Raw genomic sequence first — 27,367 nt, 5'->3', positions numbered from 1 at the left:
AAAAAAAATTTCAAGCATTTCGCAAGCATTTTTTTGTAGGCTCGAAGACATAAATCTTACAGATAAGACGCATTAAGTATTTATTATGGATACATTCAAGTCATTTGCGACTGGACTACGATAATGCAGTCGCAGTCTAATATAACATTAATAACATGCATGTCATGGGTTCAGAAAGAACACTTCTGCGCGTCATGCAAGGATGAACATATTAAGACCATACTGTCAGAGTTGCATTGACTTCCATAAATAGAGTGCAATAGACTATATGAACCAGCCAGGTCAGTTTGATTGGAGTCGTTTAACAAACTGATTGCACCGTGAATCCTATAAAAAAAAATACGGATCAACACTTCGTACATGTAATAAGGTTTAAGTGAAACTTCGACAACTTATAGTTTTTTCAGCTTTTTTGATAGGGACCTTCAGACTCATCTTTTTGGAAAATTATTAATTTAGGAGTGTGTATACACGAACAGTATATGTTGTTGCATTATAAGACAGAGACTAAGACTTTATTACTCTTATTACACATGCATGTGTACATGACATTATTCTAGTCCTGCTTTTACTATTTAGATTGCTGTACGTTGTAAATCTCTCTTAAGTTTAAAAGATGAAGTTTACTCAAAACGACAAAGGGTAAATTTAAATGATTCTTACGAAAAACCGTCTAATGTATTTTAAAGAGGGCTCAGATTGTAAATGTTTATCTATTTGAATTTCTAAAATTATAAAATTGACCTATTTTTTAACCTAGTGACCATTGAATAAGTTTTGAGAAATTGATTATGATTCTTCAAAATTTTAAACTAGATTAAGATTTTCTCACTTTTTAAAAATATTGTTGATTATAAAAAAAAAACACTTTAAGAAATAAAATGTTTATCTGTGTGCACCTGCCAAAGAAAAGAAAAATATGCAAAATTATATTTACGAACAGATCAAATCCTAACTTTAATTGTGCATGTATAACGCTGCCAGAAATATTTTTCAAGAAAGGAGAAAAATGAAATGTTTGCTGATTTTTTAGGTTTTTTTCACAAATCTATTTTTGTTTGCCCCTAATTCCATCAAAGAAAATATGGCATGTCCAAAAATATATACTTCATAGAACTGGTTTTAAGTGTCTTTAGAACAGATTTTGCTCATTACAGGAACTGTAAATCAACCTTTTGGAATTAAAGACATCAAATTTCGGTAAACAAATACCTTAAGATAAAGCGCAATATAAATTGTTTGATTATTAGATACAGATAGTTGCGAAAATAAGTTACAATTTTGTATTGTGTAAAGGAGTACATAAAAAAAAAAATATGTGGTAGAAGATATAAAATGCCAATTGTTTCTATTTTATCAGAGATTTTTTTTCGTGTCTTCAGATATCTACGAACACTTAATTAGTCCTGGGATAAGTAATACAAAACTATATGTTCAGACATGGAGACCAAATCTGAAAAACACGACGAAGGTAAGGGTGTATTTAATCTTTCAATTGACAAAGTGTTTAAAGTTTAGCTTATCCTTTTGATGTTAATACTAGAAAGTCGTAACCTACAGACTGACAAGTTTTTTTTTGTTTTTTGTTCTTGTTTTTTTTTTTAATTCAGTCGAATGAATGACTAAAACGAAGGCAGTTACATTTACTCTTAATACTTCTGAGACGAAGTAAACAGTTACAAAAACCAAACTGAGTGAAGTCTTAGATAACTGCAGATATAACAAAAGATACATAATTCAAAGTGCTTAAGCGATTAATAGTTTGGTGTGTTTTTTATAATACTGAAATGCTATGTATGGTATAAGTAGATAAATATTGTTATTGTGTTAGATAATTCTTATATTTATATAAGATATCACATTGAAGACCGTCAGGCGTTATTGGATTGAAAATGACCTGATGAATTGATATCGGCATCGACCAAATAGTCCCTAAATGCATAAACAAATTTCAACATGTTCATGAAAAAAGTTACATAGTTCACATGTCATTGACTGAAGATTAGATGTTACAATAAACCAGGTATATTTACTCTCATTACTACTAAGATACGAAGTTAATGTACTATAATCAAAAACATGTTAATCGGTCGTTATAATTTAAAAAAAATATTTCTACTGCAGGTAAAAAATATTAGATACATTTTTTTCCGAAAAAATGGTCTGACATTTAATACTACGGTGGATCGTAGCTACAAACCTTCCTTGGGCCTGTATCGGAGACATCAATAGAAGAGTAAATATGTCGTACTTTTTCAATTTGTCATAATTAAATCTTTAAAACAACGTGCCTCAGTTAGGATTAATGCTGCGCGGAATTTAAAACATTTTCAAAACAGTTGTCGAAATAGAAAATCAAAGGCCGGAACGGCCACAGAGGCGTCGAGCTGACATTTTCTTTTATATAGAATGATACAATAACTCATCATAATTGCAAAAATCGAAGAAATTTCAAAGTTCAAAAATATTTTTTTTTCTTTCTGCTTCAAAGAGTCTTTGAACAACTTTCGCAGGTTCATAATTTGAATACATTAACAGTGTGTCCCTAATTATAATAAAAAAAACCATAAATTTGTTTATTTCAATTCCCGTTTGAAACAAGATTTCCTATGGTATGGTTGTTTACAAACAAATCCACAACACGTGCTATCTAAAATGCTCGACCAAACCAACTGCATTATCGAGTTATTGTTTGGAACGAAATTACTAGATACGTTTATCGCTTACATTTATTTTGGAGACCGTGCCCGATAACATAAATTTACATCTAAAATGTTATTTCTATCGGGCACGGTCTCCAATTAAAATGTAAGCGATAAAGCACATAGGCCTGATTGTATTCATCCGCCATTTCTTGATTAAGCAAATTTATTCTTATGCAATGAGTTGTCAATCACCAGAGAGGCAAAGTTGGGTTTTTTGTACACAATTTAGTTGAATAAATGGAAAAAAAAATCTTGTAATACGTTTAATACTTTAAGGAACTTATTTCTTATGAGCATTTAAAAGGCGGTTGCAGAGCATGAATTTTTGGACGATTGCCAATCCAGACGATCGCTAGAAGGCTGCCGAGCATTCTCTCGACGCCTTAAAAACAGTTTTTGTAGCAATTTACTATCTAAAAATGTTAATGTACCCAATAATTAAAATAAGTCCGAATAATTGACTATCACAACCTGACTTGGCTCAAAAACTGATTCAAACTGATCACATATTAATGCAAGGTCTCTCTCTCTCTTTCTCTCTCGCAATTTTAATGCTACACACTACATTTGTTGATTTTTTTGAAATATTGAATATAATATTTTGTACTTCTGTGATTTTTACAATTAGGATACCCAGTTTAAAAGAGGCGGCCATTCACTTTGCTTGAACAGAGCGAGAGTAGCAAACGAATTTCGACTTTTGATTGACAACCCTTAATGAAAAAGCAATTTTTGTTTTGTAAATCACATACCAGTTTTTAGATTACTTGTTGTTTTTCTTTAATGCATTTTGACAAAATTTCAGGTACAAACGTGATAGAAGCCGGTTGGCACTTTTTTACGTATGTTTATTGCCTGCATACACTATACCTTCTTTTCTATTTTTAATCGGGATTTACAAAGAACAAGTAAGTTTATTTCCTTTGCAACTTGTTGCGAAGAAGATATATTTTTGTTGTTGGATGTGTGCATGTATAGTTGTATAATTGACCGCATCCATGGAAAAGGACCTTAAGGCATTTTTATTAAAACAGAAATAACGTCATATACATGTGACGTTGAGATGTGCAATATCAACGCAGATGCACTAACCAAATTTTGATACGAACTGTTTGCTGTATTAATTATATTTATAATAAATTTTCATTATCATAACTTGTCATGTATTTAAATCGTGTCTTAATCTGTACATCAATTGCTTTTAATAACAAATTAAAATTTTCTATTCTAAACTGGTTTCTTTACTATTTGCATTCATTCCATCGCAACGAAGAAGCTGGAGACGCAACTGATTACATTTACATGTATCTACCATATCCTATGTATTCAATATTGACAAGCTGTTTGAGGTACTATCACTGTGTGAAATGTTCCCTTTGGACATGACACCTTTTCCCCTGTCACAGGCGTTGAGTGACTTTGATTAGGACACCCTTAATTGACTCACAGTTTATCTTATAATCCGTTAATTGAAGTAACTCTCTATATTTACTTTTCTATTATTCTCTATTGTTAAAAATGTTTTGTTATCTATATGTAATTGTTGGCCATGCTTAATCAAACGTCTTAACTGTAACAAAGAAGTAAGACATCAAAGTAATCAAGTGTAGCTTTAGGAAGATACTTATTAGGAAGGCAGGGTTGAAGGACAATGGTTTCAGCTAAGAAATGTGTGTTGACACTAATAGAGTTAATGTAATTACATAACAATTAACAGATTAATGCAGGTAAATAAATGGGCGTTTACCTGGGAGATGGTCAGTGTAGAGATAAAGAAATATTCTCTGATTGGATGATTTATACATGTCAATTATTTAGATGGTCACTCCAGTAAACTATTATTATATGTTTTATAGATGATTCTAAGTTAGTTAAACAAGAGAGTTGAAGAGAGTCAGAGTTGAAGATAAGAGGTTAAGACTCAAGGTACAAGTCGTCCGTCTAATCCGTTACTTTTTCCCTCACTGTCATATGTAGGTTAACTGTTAACATTAAGTTAGAATTATTAATAAGCGAGTTTCCCCTTTTTAATGTGTACGGAGTGGAGAGTAACTGTTTGTATAATTGAGTTATTAACTGGAATAAATGTGGAAAATACAGCGAGTGTTGAGCTAATTCCCTAGTAATCGTCCGGTACGAAAAATACCCAGTACGGTACAAACACGCGGTCACAATTGGTGGATGAATCCTAAGGGTAACAACAACGCCCGGGGCTGCTGCATATATTTTGCAGTAGTCAGATTCTGGACCTCTTTAGCCAGCGAGTACCCCCATTGAACATCAACTCAATATAACAACGATGGGCAACAACAGTTCCAGTCTTCATGAACAATGCAGATAGTTTTCTCTGTTCGTAACTAGGAAACATCGGTCATCTGTAAAAACTTCAGCTGTCCTCAAACGTCCGTCACCGGTTAAAAAAAATAAAAGAACAGAGGAAGAAATGTGATATTCCATTCACAACACGAGGACGTGTTTTCCCCCGAGCGGTGGGAAACTATCACCGTGCAAAATTCACCTTTACATCACAACTTTATTTGGGACTTTACTTTTAAAATTCAACATCTGTTTTATAATATTTTCTCACAGTATATATCCTACAAAGTTACTTATCTAATTTGTGATTGGCACTTTTTGGACTTTGTGTGATTTTAAAGAGACAGAGTTGTGACATATTTAAAGTACAAGTTAATTACATAATCACTGTCAACCAAATGTTTTATTATATGGTAAAATGTACTGTTATGTAAAACATATGATTGAAGCTGAATATAATAAACAGTCCACACACACACATGCGTTGTATATGACATGGTGTCAGAAGTGGCTGCCAAAATCGGCCAGAAACCCAGACCAAACGAAAACATCCTTCAAGGAAATTAAGTGTTCGACATTTACAGTGACCATTTGAAGTCATATTTCATGTCATTTTGAAAAGATGGCATCGGACAAGGAGCCAAATCCGAAGATGGCCTGGGAATCTCAGGACCTCCCGAGTGCATTTAAGTCATTCAAAGCTCACTGTGAATTTATGTTTGGTGGACCTCTCAAAGGGAAATCGGAGGAACAACAGTGCAATTACCTGATGTTATGGGTAGGTGAAAAGGGCAGAAACATTTATTCGACTTGGAATCTGCAGGGTGATGACAAGAAAACTTTAAAAGTTTATTTTGACCGTTTTGAACAATATTGCAAGCCTAAATCTAATGTGATATATGCACGTTACAAGTTCAAGTGTCGCACTCAAGATGAAGAAGAAACTTTTGAACAGTTTTATACCGATTTGAAAGTGTTGTTCAATGACTGTGGTTATAATCCTGATATTGAGGATGAGATGTTGAGAGATCACATTGTGTTTGGTGTGAAATCAAAGAAAGTTCGTGAAAAACTCATTAATGAAGGATCAGAGCTGACCCTACAGAAATGTACAGACATTGTAAGAACATTTGAGCTGTCACAGAAGCAATTGAAATCTATGAATTCATCAGGGGAAGACCCTAATGTGAATGTCATTGTAAAGAAGAAGCCGCAAGCAGTCAAACCTCGCGCATTCAAGGCAAAACAGAAGAAGTGTTCCCGATGTGGATACGAACATTTCTATAAAGATAGATGTCCTGCTATTGGTCAGTTGTGTAATTTGTGTCAGAAGCCTGACCATTTCGCAAGTATGTGCAAAACTAAAACACAGTCATACTCCCACAAGCATGTTAAAACCAAAGAATATCATAAACAGAAGAAGAAAGTGAATATGGTACAAGAAATATCATCAGATACAGACAGTGAAAGTGACGAAGAAAGTGATACATCTGCTGAAATATTTATGGGCATGATACATGAAGTTAACTCTGTAAATCCAGAATCGGACTGGACAGTAAACTGTAAAGTGAATGACCATAGTGTAACAATGCATGTGGACACTGGAGCCAAATGTAATGTCGTTAGCCGGAATGTTCTACAGCGCCTGAAATTCAGTGAAACAATACAGAGATCAGAAGCCGTATTGAAAAGTTTCAGTGGACATACCATGAAATCCACAGGATTAGTAGTACTTCCATGCATATTTCACCATGAAACATTCAACATTCCATTTGAAGTTGTAGACATCAAAACTCCAACAATACTTGGATCAGAGACAAGTCAACAGATAGGACTAGTTCAGCAGATGTTTAGTGTGGCACAATTTGAAACACAGGCCTCACAAAACCTTACCGAACAGTTGATACGCAAGAACTATTCAGATTTATTCATTGGTGTTGGTCGTTTACCTGGCAAACACAAGATACACTTGAAGGAGGATGTGCAACCAGTCGTCCATCCACCGAGACGTATCTCAGTAGCACTTCGTCAAAAGGTGAAGGACAAACTTAGAACCATGGAGAAAGACGGAATCATTATTCGGCAGATAGAGCCAACTGAGTGGGTCAACAGTCTTGTTACAGTCATAAAACCCAATGGTTCAGTGAGACTTTGCCTTGATCCTAGAGATCTCAACAAAGCCATAAGAAGACCCCATTATCCTATGCTTACCATTGAGGAAATTGTCACTCGCATGCCAAATGCCAAGTACTTCTCCAAGTTGGATGCAACTTCCGGTTTTTGGCAGATTCAGCTGGACGAGGACAGTTCCAAACTTTGTACATTTAACTCACCACTTGGAAGATTCAGATTCTTAAGGATGCCATTTGGTCTAAACTGTGCATCGGAAATATACCAAAGTGTGATGTCACGAATGGTGGAAGACATTGACGGTGCTGAAGTCATCGTTGACGATATTCTTGTGTGGGGTGAAACTCTAAAAGAACATGACGAAAGATTAAAGAAAGTCTTAGAACGAGCAAAAGACTATAATTTGAAATTGAGTTCCACAAAATGTGAATTCCGCAGAAAGGAAGTGACCTATGTTGGACATGTTCTCAGTAGTGAGGGACTCAAGGCAGATCCAGAGAAGATCCGGGCCGTGACAGAAATGACACCGCCAACTAACAAAAAGGACCTAAGGAAATTCATGGGATTCATTCAGTATCTTGCAAAATTTCTTCCAAACTTGTCTCAGGAATCGGCACCCTTAAGACAATTACTCTCTAAGGATGTTGCATGGCATTGGGATGGAAACAAGCAGAAAAGTTTCCAGAAACTGAAGGAGATGGTAACCAATACTCCAGTTTTGACATATTTTGATCCTGAAAAAACAGTCTTACTTACCGTGGACAGCAGCTCAACAGGTCTTGGAGCAGCAATAATTCAAGATGGTAAACCAATTGCATTTGGATCCAGAGCTTTGACTACAACACAGCAGAAGTACTCACAGTTGGAAAAGGAGACCCTAGCTATAGTTTATGGCTGTCAGAAATTTCACCAGTATGTCTATGGAAGACGAATTCAAGTTGAAACTGACCACAAACCTCTTCAGTCTATCTTCCGTAAACCATTACATGACATTCCAGCCCGACTGCAGAAAATGGTTCTTACATTACAATGTTATGACTTGGATGTAACATACAAACCTGGGAATACTCTTGTTGTAGCTGATCATCTATCCAGAAATTACTTGAAAGAGACAACAGAGAGGTTAGTTGATGAATTCTCCGTCAATGCTTTGTCGTACTTACCCCTATCACCTGGAAAGTATGCAGAATTACAAAAATCAGCTTCCGCAGATCTTGAAATGATTCTACTCAGTAAAGCTATTCTAGAAGGATGGCCAGAGAGTCGCGATCAACTTCCCGTGGAAATACGCACCTACTGGAATTACAGAGATGAACTTGCATGCATAGATGGCTTGATCTACAAAGGTCTTAGACTAGTGATACCACAAACCTGTCGTAAGGAAATGTTAGCGAGGATACACGAATCTCATTTAGGCATTGTAAAATGCAAAGCAATGGCACGTGAAGTCATGTTTTGGCCATCAATGGGAAGTTACATTGAAGATATTATCTCCAAATGCAGCATTTGTGCTACCCATCAACGACAAAATCCAAGAAAAGTCTTATTCCTCATAAAATACCAGACCGACCTTGGTCTAAAATAGCCATGGATTTGTTTGAATTCAATGGACACCAGTATCTCCTGTCAGTAGACTTTTATTCAAAATGGCCAGAGATAGCGAAACTGGAACAGCCTAACTCCAGTTGTGTGATTCAACATCTAAAGAGCCTGTTCGCACGATATGGTATTCCTGATGAAGCCTTGTCTGATAATGGACCTCAGTTTGCTAGTGCTGAATTTAGGAAATTTGCCCAAGAGTATGAATTTCGCCACTTGACGTCTAGTCCCCATTTTCCCCAATCAAATGGACAAGTTGAACGAATGGTTCAAACAATCAAACACTTACTCGAAAAAGCAAAGGACCCTTACCTGGCAATCTTGGATTATAGGAACACACCTTTTGAAGAACTTGGATTATCGCCAGCTCAGTTATTTCTAGCGAGACGATTAAGGACAAAGTTACCTGTATCAGCTACACTTTTGAAACCACAAAACGCTGAATTTGTCAAAGAAAGCTTAAAGACTCGCCAGGCCAAGCAGAAGAGGAAATTTGATAAACATGTTCCAAAATCTGACTTGAAACCATTGATTCCAGGAGAAAAGGTTCTGATCAAACACAATGATCAGTGGATACATGGATCAGTTGCAGAGAAACATGAATTGCCACGTTCATATGTAGTTAAGGGAAACAATGGCAGGAAATATCGCAGAAATAGAAGGGACTTAAGGCCAACGAACTCTAATCCTGCAGAAGTGAGGGAAAAAGAAGAAAACCTGGAAATTACACCATTCCTGGATCATGCCGCCCAACATGGATCGATGGATCGTGTGGATAGGAAACCCGAGAGGAAACGTACTATTGGTAACACAGAGGAGATACAGAAGGACGCGCCTCAAAAGATTCAGAGTCCAGTGAAGACCAGGTCGGGACGTGAAATCAAACTTCCATCAAGATTCCGTGATTAGTTGTGAAATCAGTGATAATGTGTTTAATATTTTATTTCTTTATTTAAAATTATCAGTGAAAGTTGTAGTGGCTCAGACAGAGCATCGGTGCAACTTGTGTATTGATTCATAAGGATTCAGAGATGGAACCTATGACAGCAGAACAATTTACAGAATAGTAAATTTTCATTTATTAGACTTTTAAAGTAAAATTCGAAATTCTTTTCGTTTAATATAATTGTATGTAGATTGGCTTAAACTAAATTCTTGAAAGAAAGGGAGATGTGACATATTTAAAGTACAAGTTAATTACATAATCACTGTCAACCAAATGTTTTATTATATGGTAAAATGTACTGTTATGTAAAACATATGATTGAAGCTGAATATAATAAACAGTCCACACACACACACATGCGTTGTATATGACAAGAGTTTAATGTCTCAAGAACTGCAAATCCATTAAAACAACATTTTGCAATTATCTGTGTTTCATATCTAGGACATCAAAGATTCATTGAGTTTATTAAATTATTTGATAACTGTCAATATTTAACTCAGCTTACTTATGTCATCACCTGTCAATTTATAGTCATTGTTCAGATTCTTTTATATAGTTTTGTACAATTGTCAATCGACAGTCTGGAATACGGCGGCCAGCCTCGGCCACGTCCGACTCACCCAGAGCCTTCAGTCCGGAGGCCACTAATGGCCATATCCGACTTGTTTGTAATATGTCTGCCTGTTAATTTGTTATAATGTTGCCATCGTTGAATCTCGTCCAATAAATACGGAATCCTTCATCACTTGGTTTATTTCTCTGGAACTGTATACTGGTGGACCTTCGGGAATACGGCAAACCTACCCTTCGTTTTTACCTTACGGCCCACAGCGCACCACAACCTTATACTACTTATACCTTCGACGCCAACATTCCCTCACCCCGTCCGTACTGCACACGGCGGATATACAGCTCCAGACGTATTCCCTAGCACCGTAAAATCTACGCGGTCAAAAGAAATAGGACATCAAATTAATCAAGTGTAGCTTTGGGAAAGATACTTATTAGAAAGGCATGATTCAGGACAATGGTTTCAGCTAAGAAATGTGTGTGATACTAATAGAGTTAATGCAATTACATAACAATTAGCGGATTAACGCAGGTGAATAAATGGGCGTTTACCTCGACGAAGGTCAGTTAGGATCAAGAAATATATTCTCTGCTTGGGTGATTTATACATGTCAATTTTTTAGAGGGTCACGCCAGTAAAATAATATTATATGTTTTCGATATGATTGTAAGTAAGTTGAAGTGAGTTGAGAGTCAGAGTAGATAGAGGTTAAGAGTCAAGATACAAGTCGTCCGTCTAACCCGTTACGTTTTTCCTCACTGTCATATGTAGGTTAACATTCAGTTGGAATAAATATTTAAGCGAGTTCCACCTTTTTATTGTGTACGGAGTGGAGAGCAACTGTTTGTATAATTGTGTTATTACTGGAATAAATGTGGAAAATACAGCGAGTGTTGAGCTAATTCCCTAGTAATCGTCCGGTACGGAAAATACCCAGTACGGTACAAACTCGGCGGTTATATAAGCACAAATTAGCATCGCCGACATGAATAAGTTCCTGAAAATAATCGATAAATTCGATGTAATGTATGCAAAGGCATTGTTCTTTAAGGAAACTTATTTCTAAATACCTAAAAAAAAAGTCATATAGTACCAACAATAAAGATATTTTTTTGCAGTCGTATGTATTTCTACGCCAGAGTTCAATATAGTGTCGTTCAACCATTGGCTGTCTACGTAAATCCCCGACAAGCAGAGAGTCAGTGGCGTAGCTACCATGTATGCTTATGTGCCTGAGCATGCTCATCATTTGGGGGAAAAAAGAAGAAGCGCGGTAAAAAAATAAAGAAAAAAAATTTAAAAAAAAATTCAAGTATTAGGTCCTTACTTAGTTATTCCATCAATCCGTTTCCGTCACCCGGTCCTACTTTATCCGGAATCTTTGTATTGACATTCCAGCGGTCATCAACAGATTTTTCAATGCTAAACAAAGTACAGTACACAGGGCATGTACCTAATAAAACAAAGATTTATTTTGCATTTGAACTTAGTTTTACACGTAATTTTAAATTTCCCCATAGAATATCACAGCTTTATTGAGATATTCATTACCATAAACTAGGTGAAAATGAACTTAAGAATATAAGTTTTGATCATGAGTGGGTCAAAAACAAACGTCAAAAGTTTTTTACTTCTCTAAGTTTTTAATAAGTTTTGTGATTTTATTTTATATCTTAACTATAACCAAAACAATTTTAACTGAATTATGCTTAAAATGTGAGCATTCCTTTCAATTTTTGCAATGATTTTTAGTGTTAAAAATCGTCAGAATCCATTATCTGTCGGAGCCTTAAGCTTCGCCCCAGACCCCCTGCCATTATAAGCATGCACTTCGTTTCTGGTCTAGCTACGAAGAGGTCACGTGACCTGGTGTAAACATTGGCAGAAAGTATCTCGCCGTGCATCGGATTGAACGAGACTAGAGTTCGTTATTGGTTTGATCCATACAATTTTCGAAATATATCGATTACTGATACATAGTTTGATGGAATCAATTCTATCTTTTAATTCTACACAACATGATTTATAAGGAGTTTTTTCGAAATTCTTGTCGGAAAAGTCTTACAAAATTGTGTGTTATTCAAGAAAAGAGAAAAACCAAGCAAAATAACATATCGTTTATTTTAAAATAAATAATAATCGATAAAATCAACTTCCATCAGTACTTCAGTACTTTGGTTTTGTTATAGGATTCAGTGGAGAATGGACAGCTATCGTTAAAGCTGGCGCTGATGGGACAGCAATAAACGGAAGTAAACGAGATCTTGTCGATCGTCTAGTCGCCGGAGATGAGATCAGAGTTTCATTTAGCAATTCTATTTTTCAAACATCGATACAGTCAGCCACTTTGACTGAAAACTAAAACGTTTGTGTTCAAGGAATTTTTACACTTGGTCGGTCTGCATACGACGAAATTAGTGGCAATCTTTACTGGAATTTTTTAATCGTATGTACTACTGGTCACGCACATGTATCCCGCTGGTATGTTTGCGAACATAATTCTACATGCAACGCAACACTGGTAGTTGATATAGTATGGTTTGTAAGGTACGTATGAGGGTATATTTTAATACAATGCATGCCACTTATTTTCTTATTAAAAGAGCCGGTTTGATAAGTCAATATAACACTGTAGGGATTAGATGAGTTGCGTTCATCGAGCCCGATACGTCAGTCTTGAAAGGAATTAATTTAAATGTTTGCGTTACAAACAGGTTTACATCATGTAACTAAAAACAAGATATCTGTGAGCCAATGCTCACTAGTGATACCCCCGCTCTGATGTGAATATGCAAAATAAGCAAAGTCGACATTTAACAGGAAGTTGACATCCGATTGATACAAAAATTTATCCCACAATATGGCATGCCAAAACAAATAGTGTGTTAAAATTTCAAGCATCTGCGATAAATAGCTGCTGAGAAATCTTTCACGAAAATTTGTTCGAAACTTTTGGCTAAAAATAGACAAAGTCGTCATTTAACAGGAAGTTGACACCCGATTGTACAGAAATGTATCCCACGATATGGCATGCCTATACAAATATTGTGTAAAAATTTCAAGCATATGCGATAAATAGTTACTGAGAAATCTTTGACGAAAATTTGTTTGAAAATTTTGGTTAAAAAATAAGCAGTCGTCATTTAACAGGAAGTTGACGTCCGATTGATACAAAAATATATCCCACGATATGGCATGCGTATACAAATACTGTGTAAAAATTTCAAGCATCTGCAATAAACAGTTGCTGAGAAATCTTTGACGAAAATTTGTTTGAAAATTTTGGTTAAAAAATAAGCAAAGTCGTCATTTAACAGGAAGTTGACGTCCGATTGGTACAAACATATATCCCACGATATGGCATGCCTTAACAAACACTGTGATAAAATTTCAAGCATCTGCGATAAATAGTTGCTGAGATAAATGCGACAGAAATTTTTGTTACGGACGGACAGACAGACAGACGGACGGACGGACAGACAGACAGACACACAAGGGTAAAACAGTATACCCCCTCTCCTTCGGAGCGGGGGTATAATTACAATTGATTTTCATTTCAATATTCCTCTCCAAGGGTAGGTACTACATCATTACATCTTTTAAGAGTCTATACAGTTTTTAGCCATCTCAAAATAGTATACCTATTAAGTCTGTTATAAGGGTTCACGTAGCTTATAAAGGAAATATTAAAATATTTTCAAAACCCTCGTGTTCTCTTCCTATTTTCTTTTAACACAGTATTCACATTTAATCACGTTCTGATGAATAAGCTTTTAAGTAGTTTTGAGGCTCCGTGGTCTTCCTTAAGCTCTTCGACCTTGCCCTAAAGATGGCCCCTGCTCGGAAAATGTACATGTACTTTACTACTTTAAACCTGAATTTTCTTCTGACTTAGCAACAGCATTTCATATAGAGAATATTTGAAATGGAGAGGGTGGTGGACTCAGCTAGTAGTACTTCATGCCTTAATCAGGTCTATAATGCTCGGAAAATGTACATGTACTTTACTACTTTAACTACTTTCAACTTGAATTTTCTTCTGACTTAGCAAGAGCATTCCATATAGATAATATCTGAAAAGGAGAAATTGGTAGACTCATATAGTAGTACTTTATACCTAATCAGATCTAAAATGTTTTATTTGTTATACATTAATCAGCTTGTACTTGTGCCCTAGGACAACCAAAACATCTGTACACAAAGTAACCAATATATGTAATCATTTGCTGACCTTAGCAACCATTTTTCATTTCTTTCTTTTTTTATAATAAACTGTTTAGGACTTTAATTATCGGCAAAATTAAAACTTTGCAACATAATTTCATGTTTCTTGATTCAGAATACTCCACATTAATTAATTTACCAATTTTTTTAAATCAATGCTGTACAACGTTGATACCTTTTTACTAATTTTCAACAGTAAATTGCAGTAGCTATCATCACATGTGTAAGAAAAGTTTGTTTATTATCGACGCCAATTCACTGTCAACATTATTGTAACAGTCTTCCTTATTTCGTTTAACTTTTCACCAATACACCTGTCAGAATCTTAAAATGTCACCATCAACATAAGTGTTTTGTTTTGATATTTTTGTTTAGTTGTTTTTTTTTTGTTTTGTTTTTTTTTTGGGGGGGGGGAGGCGGCTTTATATACAGTGTGTACACATGAATATCTATCAATGTCGATGTTAGCCAACTAGTTGACGTAGGATTCATCAACAACTCATTTTCTACCAACTAATGAATATCACCATACTATATTTTACTAACATAGTTGTTCAATTGTTCAATCTTGGACTTGGTCTTGGAAATCTTGATTTTCTTAATTCGTCTTCAATTATTTATGACCTCCCATGTGTACTAACAAATAAGGTCTCCCTGTTTATTTTACCACTATCACGTTCCTCATTCATCTCCAACAAACTCCATTTTTTTCCTCAATTGTCTCTAAACTGCAGTAACCAATTTCAATAGCAAAAGGGATCATACTGTAAACCAATTTTTATTCGCGGTGACTAAATTTCGCGATTTACTGCCAATTAACTGGTTTGCGACGACTAATGTTCGCAACCAAGGCTTATCCAGACCTGTATTTTAATGAAACAATAAACCAAGGATTGGTCCGTGAAGAGAAATATTCGGGGCGACAAGGCTCTCTCTAACCTCGCACACGAACAATAATTCTCGCACGCGAACAAAAGTTGGTTTTGTTTTTTTTTTTCTCGTTACCTTGTTATGAAGATTCTATAGATGAATTTATAACCATTGTGCAATTGTAAACCTAAAAACAAGTACGACGTATTTTTTTCGTTACTTTAAACTGACACCGAGAGTAGATCATGTCCATTCTCGAAAAGAAATAGAAATACACTGACATATCGAGGTCGAAATACGCATCTGGTATGATTCTGGTCTTGTTGCGACGTAAAAAAAACCTAAATTTTCTTGTCTGAGAAACCTGTCTACTGCAATACGTTGTCAGGGGCTTGAACATGTGGAGACAAATCTGTGTTGGTAAACTAACTAATGTCAATTGGATCTGGCAAATTGCATCAACACAGGCGATGTCGAAACAGTGAGGTACGATATTGGAAGCACCTTAAACAGATTGAGTTGTTCGAATGACAAAGAATTTATCACGTGGTTTGTTGATTCTAGACCCTGGTCAAAGGTACTTACCACTTCTAGCTCTGGCATTGCTACATATGGATCTACAACAAATCTGAATACTTCTCTACAACTGGGATCTCAGCTTCGTTTAGTCGTTAAAGAGGAAGACAACTATTACAGTATCAAAGAGGCAGACAATATAGCAATTCAAAACTCGGAAGTTGCAGTACAGTCTATCAGGTATATCTGTTATGAAAACGGAAGTGGGAGGATTCCGAGGAGGTTTCATCTTCGCTAGCCAAGGGTTTTCGGTCCACTTTGCTCCCCATAAACCCTTGGCGGATTTCATTACGAAAACTCGGTGACAAGCTCCGTTTTATGATTGGCTGCAGCTGCAAGTAGCTGATCCAATCGCAGTGCTTGTAAACATACACCACATGTGTGATCTTTGGTAAAACATTCGGTGCTCTTACAAGTTGAGACACAAGTTCTCGAGTACAGTACCTCCCCAAACGATGGTCTAACCAGATCGCTGTAAAAACCTATATATTTTACTGGGATTTTACATAGTTTTACAAACTTGTCAAGGCTTGCGTGGTAGCATGGGAAGTAAACATGGCGAATATAGAAGTTGCATATCCCGTTAGTATATAACGTTCATGCTTATGGTTATTGCTTTTAAAGGTTCAATGAGCTGCGTTTTATTTAATTTCTTTGTTCCGCAGTATTCACGACAACGATACCTGGTTTTATGGCATGAAAGCTTTCATATGAATCGGCGACTTTTTCCCTCCCGGTGCAGGCCCTTACAAAACACTATGAGTAAAACATCCCGTGCTTTCCTTAGGTTATAACTTAATTCGTGTTTAATAACATCGTTAATTATGTTCTGATATTCGGTAGTCAACATGTTTTCAAGTTGTATTAATGCCATAATGTGTATATAACCCCTTGTATAATGCGATTAAAATGTAAATATGCAAGGGGCGCAACTCAAGTTGCTCGCTAGATAGCGCCACCACATCACCGAGTTTTCGTAATGTAATCCGCCAAGGGTTTATGGGGAGCAAAGTGGACCGAAAACCCTTGGCTAGCGAAGATGAGGAGGTTTAAGTCCCCTGCCTATTGGCGATTTTCTTTGACGTCAGCAAATGGAAACCAGCGGGTGGCTTGGTGAAAAGTAAGGGAACACTCGTCACTTCGGGCTACCACAGAAAATTACCAAGTGGATTGAATTGTAGGTTAAGATCCATTGTTACAATTTTATTGATTCTTTTGATACTGTCCAACAAACTTGAACATGTTTTTTTTCTACTTTTATTTTATCACAAACATTAAATTATAGAAGTATTCACATATCTAATATGTTTTTATGATTGTTTTGCTGAGCATAACTAATGTACTTGACTTTATTGCATGTATTTACATCTGTTCAATCAAGTAGTTTTGAAACAGTTGTTTTTACTAGTCATCAATATTTTACCATGATGGCTACTGAACATAAATAAAGAAAGAACAAGCTTTATCTTGCATTACGCCCATTCTCAGTAATAGGTGCAATCAGTGTCGTCGGTTCTCAGAGTGAGGAAAACATGAGATGGACAAACATACCACACGCTTATAATGTCTATTATATGTGAATAATTTGTTACAATAACATTAACCTAGTTAGTGGTCTGGTGTACAAAAAAAAATCTTGTTGAAGTATATTAAACGATACATACGTTACTGTCGCCGCTTCCGTATTTTCTTATAGAATTGGAGCTTTTAGATAAAGCTCTTTATCAGTCATTTTAAACTTTGCTTTAATCTTATGAATATGTATAAAGAAATGCAGGGAACTGATGTAGATGTAGATGTACACCTGCATTTTTTATTTATGACTGCAACTTTCGATGTCGCCGAGTCTCCATTACATACGTTACTACATTTTTATATTTGCATTTTTTTCAGTAATTTTCGTACAATTTATACCGTAATCAGACAAACTTTTCTAGCATGCTATCTTAAACATGTTGGATCCTCAAAAAGGCGTAATGATACAAAAGTATGAATTATTTATCGGCAATTGCGCACACAACGAAGGTTGTATTTTTTGTGATACACACGTTACCAGTCTTTCACCGATGGTTAAATGAGAAAGTTTTATGGTTTTTTATAAATAATGTGATTAACATCCGTCATTTTTTTATAATCAATACAAAATAGAATAATAAAGTGAATTTTTAATAAGTTAGCTTGTTGATAAGAGTATGAACATTACATACGTTACCGATACTTACGTTACCATATAGACGAAACTAACAGAAATAAATCAAACTAACTTTACACCATTGTTCCACGTGATTTGAATATTATTGCTTACGTCATGTGAAAGTTATCATCGAGGGAAAATTGAAGGTCATTGCGCTAGTTGGATGGAAAAAAAATTGAAATAGCCTTATCTCGGATTTCACGTGAGTATATCTTTAAAATATTGGTAAATGTTTAAGGTATATATATTCTGGTTCTTGAATCCATTACAATTCTAAATCAAATGAATGTTATAACTTTTCTAAGTTTAATTTGTTACAAATGACTTTCAAAAATTTGATACATACGTTACATAAGGTAACGTATGTATACAAATATTAGTGCTTCGATATTGTAAAGATTTTTCCTATGAAATGAACGTTACAATATGTTTGGTTTACATTACCTTTTTCTTTAATATTCCAAAGCAATGATTTTGTATTATTTCTTTTAATTTGACCTCATATTTACAAATCTTAAATAATATTTTAAACAGATATCAGAGAAATCTTCTTTGATCTAAGCTCACTATGTGACACAAAAATATTGGGTGTTTTGTTCGATTTTTTTATTCTAAAATTACTGAATACAATAAAATGCATTAGTGTCTTTCTGTGTGTAACTATACATACGTGATAATATTCTATTAACCCCAATTATTTACGGTAACGTAGGTATCAATTTATACGTTACTTTACGTATTATCTTTAAGGATGGCCAAAAGTCGTGCTGAAATTCAAAAGGCGTACAGGGAACGACAGAAAGCGAAGGGACCGGCATTTCTACAGAAGGAAAGACAGAGAGCACAGAGTAATTATGTACCTGCAGCCAGTATGATCAAACGAAAATTAACAGAAAGAAATCATAAAGCGAAACTTAGAAATAGATTATCAAGGTTGAAAAAGAAAGAACAACAGCAAAATATAGATTTACTAAATGAGTCAGATACCAATGTATGTACTAGCGGTTATGGCTCTATGGATCATGAACTATCCGACAGAAGGGAATCGGATCCAGGACCGTCAACCCGATCAACACCATCCGCCACACCACTAATAGTGAAACTACCAAATTATAAGCAAACAAAAAAGGGATCAGGGCTTAAGAAAACAAAAAAGAGAGCACTTGCTAGAGCTAGGAAATCAATAAAGAAAATGGAAGACGAAATTAAATCACTGAAAAAAAAGCTCAAAACAAAAAGCAAACAAAAAGAAAGAATGAGAACAAAAGTAAACAAAAATTTGGGAGAGAAAAATTTAACTCCACGAAAAGAGACTGACAATGATATATCAGAACTCCAATTAACACCAAGAAGGAAAGAAAAGATAAGAAGAAAACTCATTTTAGGAAATGCTGTTTTACAAGAAATAAATGATAGTAAAAAATGCACAACCAGAAAATCAAGATCGCTGCTACACAATATCGTGGCAGGTCGTGTGACTAGGAAGTATCGCTTACTTTCAGAAATAAGTAAATCTACAGGCCTCAGCAGAAACAGTCTTTACAGGTGTAAATATAAGAAACTGGAGAAATATATTGAAAAGAGAAAGAGTCTGACAAAAACAATCCTTGTTTCAGTTCATGAGTTCCTGCAAAGAGAAGACAACTGTCGGATTCAGCCAGGGAAATCTGATTCCAAAAAAGATGAAAATGGGAATAAACGACAGACAGCTATACTCACTGACTATATGAGCAATCTGCATGCGAAATATTTGTCAGAAAACCCAGAAACAAAGGTATCATTTGCTTCCTTCTGTAGGATGCGACCAAAGAATGTTCTGATTGCTTCATTCATTTCCAGAAATGCATGCCACTGTATCCGACATCAGAACATTGCTCTCAAGGTCCAGTCATTGAGAAAACTTGGTGCAGACATGAATAAAAATCCTGAGAATGCTTTAAAAGAAATGAATAACTTCAGTTACAGAATGAGCAAATTGCCTGACGAAATTCCTTATAAAGTATGGAAGAAGGTGCCATTGGAAAACGGTGTCCACAAAATGAGAATAGTTGAAGAAACAAAAGACAAAGAAGCATTTTCTCTCATGTTCCAGGCAGAAATGGCAGATTTCTCTGAACACGTTGAAAGAGTTAAGCAACAGTTTTTTGAACTACGACGCTTAAAGGTAAGTTTTCCAGAGCATGAATTCATTCTACAAATGGTCTTTGCAGAAAATTTTTCCTGTCGTTCTTTAGATGAGGTGCAAACAGCATATTGGAATCAAACGGCAGTTACACTTCATCCAGTTGTGATGTATTACAGAAAGGATGAGACACTTAAACATAAATCATTGTTCATTATTTCAGATGAAACCAATCATTCTGCATCTACCGTTTTTGCATTTTTGGATGTTATAGTCCCCAGAATTAAAGAATTAGACACACAAGTAAAGAACATTCATTATTGGACCGACTCACCTTCGAGTCAGTACAGGAACAGATTCGTTTTCGAAACTATTGCAAAGCATGAAACTATTTATGGCATGAAAGCTATTTGGAATTACTTCGAAGCTGGTCATGGCAAAGGGCCCTGCGATGGCTTAGGAGGAACAACAAAACGTCTTGCTGATGAGGCTGTGCGGCAAGGAAAGGTTGAGATCCAAGATGCGAAAGATTTCTATGAGTGGGCAAGCAAGTCAAACATGAAAGAAGTCGATTTCGTCTTTGTTGGAAAGGACATATGCGAGAAAAAGAAAACTGAAATAAAAAATGAACCAATCAAACCGGTTAAAGACACAATGAAGCTCCATGCTGTTGTTGGGATTTCAGAAAACGCAATACTTATCAGGGTTACAAGTTGTTATTGTGAACTTTGCATGGCAGGTATGTACTGTAACACATGGGTTTCCATAACCCTACAAAGAAAGGCAAAACGTTCCAGGGGTACTGCGATGTTGGAAACTGTAGAAAATATTCCTGTTGCTGATAAAGAAACAGTTGAAAGGGGCCCAGAGAGACAAGAGAGGCACGAGGAGAGTCTTGATGATGTGATGAATCCTGAAAATATCAGTGATTTGACCTCTATACCAATGCCTGCCGCGGTTACACCAGAATCATCTGCAATTTCTTTTGCAGTTGGTAGTTTTGTTGCTTGTGCCTACAGTGGTCACTGGTATATAGGTCAAATCACAGATATTGACGAAGAAGACAAAGAACTTGAAGTAAATTTTATGGAAAGGTCAAAGAATTTGTTCCGCTGGCCAAATAGAAAAGATAAGATTTGGGTACCATACAGTGATGTTCTGTGCGAGATATCACAGCCTATTCCATCAGGAAAATCAGCACGAAATTTTATTTTGGACAAATTTGACCGTTCTAAAATTGAATCAAAGTTTACTGGTTAAAATTCATCACAAATACATACGTTACGTAAATATTTGTGTATTGTCCAGTGCGATGTTCTTAAACGGTACTTTAAAATAATATTGGATTTTCTTAAAGAACATTTGCATTCATAAATGCAGTAATAGTTCATTGATTATAATCATGATTATAATCATCAATGTATCTGATATCATTAAAGTATATGTGTTTAAGCAGAGAAAAATGATTTTAGTGTTAGTTTATGAGTGTTTAATTTTTTTACAAAATCAATTTCTTTCAGCGACTCAAGTTATCATTATAGATATCGATTATAATATATACGACAAAAAATGTTATGCCAGGGTAGGCATGTCAGTTGAATCTCGAACATCACACCGTCTTGTATCCTGGTGATACATACGTTACCATTTATCACCTTTTTTGACGGAATGTATAATGATTATAAAATGGATGCGATACGTGCAATATGATATTGTTTTAAAAGAAGAGATCAAATACCTTTTATTTTCATCAATATTTTTTTATTTCAAGATATATTGGGCTTTACAGATAATTCTGTAAGTAGTTGTACATTAACATTTTCACTTGCTTGTTTTAAGATGAAAGATAAATTTGTAAAATTAAGACAAAGTTTATGTAAAATAATATTTTCGTTACAAATTCAAAATAGAAAACTGTTCTAAAAGTTATGTTCCAAAGAAAAAAATCAGATTAGTTTAAATAATTTCTGACAGTTATGAACATAACATGTGGTTACGTATGTATCAATGAGAAAAAATAATGTCACAGATACCTTATTTTGCAGTAATTTTTCTCAAAGACCAGATAAATGGTGTTGTTGATATTTTAAAATTATTTTGTTGAAACCTTGCTTTTTCGAAAAATGAATAAGTTGAAATGCCATCCGAAATATTATTTTTTGAAATCTTGTTAGGCTTATTTGCACCTTATTACTGAGAATGGGCGATTAACATAAGATTGATTATTCACGCAATAAAGGCGTTGTTAATAGTTGTATTTGTAAAAGTATAGTGTTAACCCTTTGAAGCTAACATGTTATTTTAAATTTGATTACGTGTAATATAATAGAACATATCCCTAAGGATAAAATTCATTCATACAAGCAACAGCATGCAGCCTTAACCTTATTTTTGATACGAAGGAGGATAGAGTTAGCTTTAGCCAAGCAATCGGGTTTGGTGTTCGCGATTTATATCGCGTTCGGTATCCTTTTTATTCAAACTTTTTTCATTTGGATCACCAGACAAGATTTGAGTTTGTAATTCAACTATCTGACGTCTAGAGGAACCATTGGTTAATATTTAACAGGTCGGGTACACTACCTTATATGGATAGCATTAATTAACGTGTGACAATATTTACGTCAAAAAGGTTCTCCAATCCAGTGAATGAGTCGCAAAGTATGACGGTCTACAACGTGTTTACTTTTCAACACATACACGTGGTTTGTGGCTGTTTTATACACAATATTTGATTGCTTGCGGGAAAATTCGTACAACTTGATTTTTTCTTTAGAGGGTAAAAAAGGAAAGCTTACTTATCGTAGACATTGTTCCATGCTCACATTGAAAAATACTGTTGTTTTAATTTATCAATTGTTGCTTCAAAGATCGATCAGTATCAATAGACTGGTATACATACGCATACAAGTACAAGCCAATTTTGTTAAGGAAAAACTGCCTCATTGTTTATTGGTGACTTAATTATTGTACACCATTAATAAATGAAGGTAACTGTACATTTTTAACATACATACATAGCCACGATAGTAGAAATGCACAAATATACAAATACAGAAGTACAAGTTATGTATCGTGTAGTATTTTGTACACTAAGCATTCTGATGAGTGTCCCTGAAGAAACTTCAAAATTCTACTAATAAATGTTGTCCCAAACCTGGTGTACCACGTGAAAAACGTACTCACTGCTTCTAATATAATAGGGCGTACATCTCTTTTGAACGTTGACAATGAGGTATTTAGATGGGTGTATATAAGGCCTCATAGGCAATATTTTTCAAATGTGAGCATAGAAATGAAAGATCAGATATGATTTTCCATGTTTATTTCATTAAGTATGAAAAAAAATTGAAAATGAGTTTGCAAAGGACAATTCAAAATGGTAATATACTTTCAGTACGCTTTGTATACACTGAAACTTGTAGTAGCCCACAATGCCTTGCAACTCATTCACCTGATTGGTTTGGCAATAAAAGTAAACAGATACCTAATTTTGTATGCAAATTTATGCCGACGTCACAACATCTAGTGGTCTCGACCTGTTTAACGTACCCTCAACAACTAGCTACGGGAAGATTATGATTTTGTAGCACATGAGTTTTCAAACACATTGAGGTCTATGGTAGGTATATGATCAACTACAGTAAGTATTAACTCATAACAATTTTTAAGCAAGGTTGATTAGTAAAAAGTTGATTATCAGGTATTGTCATACATGGCTGCGCGTGTCATAAAACGTACTTTTTGTACAGTATTTTGTTTGATAATACAACACTGACCTATAAATCAGGTTTTTTTATTAACTTAAAAAAATAATCTTTTAATATTCTATGAATTTGAATCGTACGCAACTGCTTTAGAATTTTTAACCGTTCTTCTAATAACACTTGGTCAAACATTTATAAAATATTGTGGAGTATTTTCACAAGTAAAAGTTCCGTAGCATGCATGCCAATCACTACGCTTGGAATAGTGGAAAAGCAGTCTGGCCTGCATATTACGGCTTCCTGATACATGAGCGTTATGGGTTCGTTCAAACCTTTGCAAAATGTGCATACCTTAATTCTTACATTGATACCAGACACCAGAGATCTTCTAACAGCGTCTTTCTTTTCCGAATACAACTAATCAACCTCAATTAATGTGCTAAAAGGTCCATATAGGGGACCTACTGTTTAAAAAAAATCAACTGGGGATATTTAGCATGGATAACAATCTACAGCTTGGCATAGCTCTTTCAGTATATTCTTCTAGTTTACATGTTCAGTTATGTATAAAGAACTCAAAAAAGATTAACAAACAAAAAACACTACAAGTCAAGGAAAAAAGTGGACAGATTCAATCCTCGTATTTGTCACAGCAGTCACAGTTCTTGTCACAGTGAGAAAGTCCTCGTTGCTTAATATAAAGTCCTAAAATATAAACTTAAGCGCACAAAACAAATTTTGCATGCTCATTGCAGAATTACCATATAATTACTGGTTAACCTTTAGACACTACATATGGTGTTACTGTTCACACTACAATATTATTACCTTACCTATGTGCAGAACACTATAACATACAACCCTTTTTACTACAAAGTAAAACTACAGCGACAGTCAAAACGCCATCCGTCGGGTCAATCCTCTGAGGTTTTACTCAATTTCAACCTTAACAATTTATGTTTTCACCCTTGTCCTTGCTTAAACCTCTATAAAACGCATTATTCACCTCGTACAGTTTATTATATGATACTTTACTTTTATACTGCCAGACTTTCTTTTTCTTGCCACGTCCTAGATGGCATGTCTCCAAAATATTGGATTTTGTACAATTAGTCTAATTACTCATATTTCTAACATGACCACAGCATTCATTTATTATTCTCATTTACAAAGTAATGTATTTTGCATTTATATGCCATTGTAATGTATTTCCCTGATATAAAGATTTATCATTTCAAATCCTATAAACTGTGTAACAAATATTTTCTTAACTTCTGAAACATCACCATCTGCCATTACTCATAAGATGCCTTTCCTTGTGTCACCCACAGTATAACTGCAGCACTTCCAATGTTCAATAATTTAAGCAATTTTTTATTTATAAACTACATTGTTCTTCTTGACTTATCTTTCATATTATCTTTGTTTCTTGTTAGTGGGTAAAAAATCATACCGTATAACAAACATTTTATGCGGCTCGAACATAATTCGATTTCAAGAAACGTTGAACCACAGTACGATCACTTTTTATCTCCACTAATTATCAAGTTAGTAAAGTAAGGCAACTTAAGTTGTTTATAGCGAACACGGATATAGCAAATTTATAGGTATAACGAACTATTTTTCTGTCTCCGGCGAAGTTGTTAATAAATCTTAAATAAATACTAGTATTGAGGATAAAACGAATTCTGATATAACAAATTTACGGATATAGCAAGCTGACTTAATGTCACGCAGGCGTACAAAAAATAACAAATTCGACAATGTTTGCAGCGATTTTGTTTTATTAAACAATAAATGTTGCCAATTAAAATTTAAAACCCCCGTTGTTTTAAGAATGTACATTCCCTTCCAGCTACATATCGCGCTCAGAAAAACAAATCATGGATGACGTGCGTCTTATATATCGAATTGAATAGAGCCATTGATAAAAAATTCCTCGCCCAAAGCGCAATACCTTAAAGTTTGTGGATAATTGTTCTGCACATCCCAAACTTGAAAACCTAAAGTCGTTCACGCTTCATTTCTACCAACCCAACACTACTTTAGCCTATGGATCAGGGAATTATCTAAAATCTGAAGACAAAAAACAGAGAGAGATTGATGAAATACATAATAATGGTATTTAAAAGTTATCTTAACACTTTATTTTTCTGTTATTTCTCTTAAATGTGTAGTATGATCTCTCAATAATTACGATAATTATTATTCTCGTCTCCTAATGAAGTGTACATGTACATGATTGGCCTAAGGGTATATATGACACTAGCTATGGATAGATATGGTGCAAGTTGTTATTAAAAAAGCCTCGCTATATTTTCAGTGACAGCAAGGTCAATCCCAAGTTAAATGTTTTCAAAGCCATACGCACTACCGCAGCCGCTTGGGACAACGTTGGAAGCGTTTGTATTGCTTACTGTTTTAGTAAGGCTGGTTTCTCGTTGTCTTTAAATTCCAAAGATGGTGTCAACGCGGAAGATGGCATGCCGCTTTCATGCCTTGTACATGTACCTTTATCAGCATCTTCAGCTCACGACTCAGACGACGACATTCCGCTGGCAGAACTCGACAAAAGACTGACGCCTGCAGGAATTACTTTCACCGACTTAGTGACAGCTTATACAGGCCTGATTATGACGTAAGAAACGGACGCTGCTATTGTGACTGAGCTTCTAGACAAAAATTATAATCACACAGAGTCTAGCTCCGATTCGGAACCGGAGGAAAAACCACCAATATTCCGTGACATAGCCTCAGCGGTCGATATCATTCGTTCTGGACTAGACACGACGCGACAGAATATCAGCGAAAAACGATCTTTTCAACAGAGTAAAATCATATATGAACTCATGAAAAAACAAACAATAATTGAAATCTTTTTTTCTAAGAAATAAATTGTGCATTGCCATTATTATCAAAGGGGGTTGAGTTTACATTCATCGTATGAATTTGAAATTTTTTTTTTTTTTTAATTGTACATGCAGTATGAAATAATGTAGTCCTTATGCCTATCAAAGAAATCTTTACGCAGAAATAAAATCAATTTTAGTGTATTTTTTTTTTTTTTTTGCTTTTACAAAACAGTAATCTACGAGTTTTACTTTTATATACGGAAACATATCTTCTGTGGGTTTTGTAATTAGTACCCCATTTAGACTTCCGGTATTGAGGTAGCCAAATTGTTTTTCCGCGCATTGACTATTAATACTTTACGAATTCATAATTAATATGGATTTTAAAAATATAACGAAGTAAATTCACAAGTCTCTTAAAGTTCGCAATAACAGAGTTTTACTGTAACTCACCACCCAGCCGGGTAGATTCTGCCATTTGACCACACATTTAACACATGAAACGCTCTCATTAACTGAGCACGTTACGCTGATGTGCCAGCAATACTATAT

The 27,367-nt window shown here is 35.0% G+C and overlaps 2 protein-coding genes across 2 annotated transcripts; both read left to right on the top strand.

The window, feature by feature from the left end:
• Nucleotides 1–5,643: 5,643 nt before the first annotated feature.
• Nucleotides 5,644–8,736, top strand: LOC128174273 (uncharacterized protein K02A2.6-like). Its single transcript, XM_052839866.1, has one exon. The coding sequence runs from the start codon at nucleotides 5,644–5,646 to the stop codon at nucleotides 8,734–8,736; it is 3,093 nt and encodes a 1,030-aa protein (XP_052695826.1).
• Nucleotides 8,737–8,738: 2 nt separating this feature from the next.
• Nucleotides 8,739–9,659, top strand: LOC128174272 (uncharacterized protein K02A2.6-like). The gene has a single exon (XM_052839865.1). It carries the CDS (start codon nucleotides 8,739–8,741, stop codon nucleotides 9,657–9,659), a length of 921 nt encoding a protein of 306 aa, XP_052695825.1.
• The last annotated feature ends 17,708 nt before the right edge of the window (nucleotides 9,660–27,367 follow it).

This window comes from Crassostrea angulata, chromosome 2 (genome assembly GCF_025612915.1).
Source record: "Crassostrea angulata isolate pt1a10 chromosome 2, ASM2561291v2, whole genome shotgun sequence".
Classification (NCBI taxonomy): Eukaryota; Metazoa; Mollusca; class Bivalvia; order Ostreida; family Ostreidae; genus Magallana; species Magallana angulata.
The sequence above is the reverse complement of the archived record's forward strand: the minus strand, read 5'-3'. Positions and strand labels throughout refer to the sequence as shown.

Excerpts from the sequence above, each read along its gene's own strand:
- LOC128174273 (XM_052839866.1), top strand. The coding sequence starts at position 5,644 with ATGGCATCGGACAAGGAGCCAAATCCGAAGATGGCCTGGGAATCTCAG.
- LOC128174272 (XM_052839865.1), top strand. The coding sequence starts at position 8,739 with ATGGATTTGTTTGAATTCAATGGACACCAGTATCTCCTGTCAGTAGAC.